General features: G+C 39.9%; 1 protein-coding gene across 1 annotated transcript; it reads right to left on the minus strand.

Moving 5' to 3' along the window:
- Nucleotides 1-734: 734 nt before the first annotated feature.
- LOC110888639 (uncharacterized mitochondrial protein AtMg00810-like) lies at nucleotides 735-1520 on the minus strand. The gene has a single exon (XM_022136158.1). The coding sequence runs from the start codon at nucleotides 1518-1520 to the stop codon at nucleotides 735-737; it is 786 nt and encodes a 261-aa protein (XP_021991850.1).
- Nucleotides 1521-2312: the final 792 nt, after the last annotated feature.

Here is a 2312-nt window from a genome sequence, read left to right on the forward strand (position 1 = left end):
GAACATGTATTTTTTTATTTATATTAATATTCACGTATTTTGATATAAATATTAGTAAATTTATGATATTTGATATATATATATATAAATTTTTCTTGAAAATTGATTTCTTTATAATATAACTTATTCGAGTACTCCCTGAGTACTCTAACTCAATAGTCGGCCAACTAGGGAGAAAGGAACAGCTTGTGCAGTCATGCTTGGTGGGTTTTTTCACATGAATACTATAATGAATCACGTAATCGACATTCAAAATCACATAATCACATAATAATACATAGTTAACTGTTCTTATGTAATTATGTACTGATACATATGTTGTTTGGTATAGAGAATGAACTGGGGGTTTGAATTGTATTGATCAAGAATTGTATATTACAAAAAATAGGGTTATACAAAGATGGTGTTTTTATAGTCCACCATATTACACACTAGCCCCTATACTATTTGTTTCCTTCTTTCCGACACTCCCTCTCAAGTTGAGTAGTGGGATCTCCAATACTTAACTTGCTCAAACAGCTACTAAACGCATTTCCATTGACTGCTTTTGTGAGAATATCTGCGAGTTGATCTTTTGATGATATATACGGAAGCTCTATTATCCTGTCCTCCAGTTTTTCCTTGATGAAATGTCGATCTACCTCCACGTGTTTTGTTCGATCATGCTGAACTGGATTTTCCGAGATTTGTATTGCAGCTGTATTGTCGCACGTAATTTTACTGGGTGCTGCCCTTTAGGAGAAACCAATGTCTTCTAGAAGTTTCATGATCCAAAGAACTTCGCTTAACCCTCGAGCTATGCCTGTGAACTCTACTTCTGCACTCGACAGAGCGACCACCTTCTGTTTCTTACTCCTCCAGGTAACAAGGTTTCCACCAACCAAGGAGAAGTATCCTGATGTTGACCTTCGATTTCCCTTATCTCTTGCCAAGTCGGCGTCAGTGTAAAGCTCAACATTTAAATGTCCATTTGCTTTGAACAACACTCCATGGCCTGCGGTTCCCTTTAGGTACCTTAGAATTCTCTGAGCAGCTTCCATGTGAGCAACTTGCGGTTGGTGCATAAACTGACTTACCACTCCAACAACATAAGCTATATCAGGGCGAGTGTGAGAGAGATAAACTAACTTGCCCACGAGCCATTGATACCTCTCTTTGTTTGTAAGCTCGCCATTAAGTTCCATGTGAAGATTGTGGTTCACCACCATTGGCGTATCTGCTGGTTTACAATCAATCAAACCAGTTTCCGCCAGGAGATCAAGGACGTACTTCTTTTGGCAGATGAAAATCCCCCGTTTAGACCTGAGAACTTCTATTCCGAGGAAATACTTGAGATTCCCAAGGTCTTTCATTTCAAACTTTGAAAACAAATTCTTTTTCAGCCGTGCTATCTCTTCCACGTCATTTCCGATGATAATCATGTCATCTACATATATGATCAGGCAAGTTACGAGGCCGTTTCTTCTTTTGAGGAATAGGGTATGATCAGCGTTACTTTGGTAATACCCGTATTCTTTCATGGTCGTTTCTTCTTTTGTGGTGTATTTGGATCATCAAGTATAGACAATGTGTTATCATCCCCTGACTGAGAATACTGATCGTCATTGTCGACAATTAGTAAAAATTGAGGCGAACACTTATGTCCTGGAAAATAAATTTCGGGGCACCTGAAGCAAATATCGTCTTTCCGGCGTTGTTGGATTGCTTCGGGTGATAGTTGAGTGAAGGGTAATGGTTTCGGTGGAGATGGCAACAATGGAGGAGTCGATGATGGTGTAGGTTTTACAGCATATGTAGTGGACGTCTGAGAATTAGGAGAAATCGTTGTTTGGGGGGCGATGTTATGGGAGGGATATGATTTAGGCTGATAAAATGGTTTGGGCTTGGAGGTATTAGCATATTTATCTTCCACTTTACGGGCAAGCCCGCAAGCCTCGTGAAAGGATATGGGTTTTAAGATGGCAAGTTCAGCTTGTAATTCAGGTTTTAAGCCCGAAATAAAACAATTTTTTAGGGTTTGTTGAGATAAGCCAGTAATACGGTTGCTAATCTTCTCAAATTACGTTTGGTATTCGGTGACTGATGCGGTTTGACGGTGTTTGAACAAGGCGGCCTCGTGATTCTCATAAGTCGACGGACCGAAGCGGAGTTCCACCTCGCGTTTAAAATCTGTCCATGAACCCAGAAGTTCATTGTTGAATTGGTTTTGATACCAGGAGAGGGCGTCTCCAACAAAATGAAAAGCCGTGAGGGAAACGCGGTCTGCCTGTGGAATATTGTAATAGGTAAAACAGTGGTCAGCTTGAAAAATA

Source organism: Helianthus annuus, chromosome 2 (genome assembly GCF_002127325.2).
Source record: "Helianthus annuus cultivar XRQ/B chromosome 2, HanXRQr2.0-SUNRISE, whole genome shotgun sequence".
Classification (NCBI taxonomy): Eukaryota; Viridiplantae; Streptophyta; class Magnoliopsida; order Asterales; family Asteraceae; genus Helianthus; species Helianthus annuus.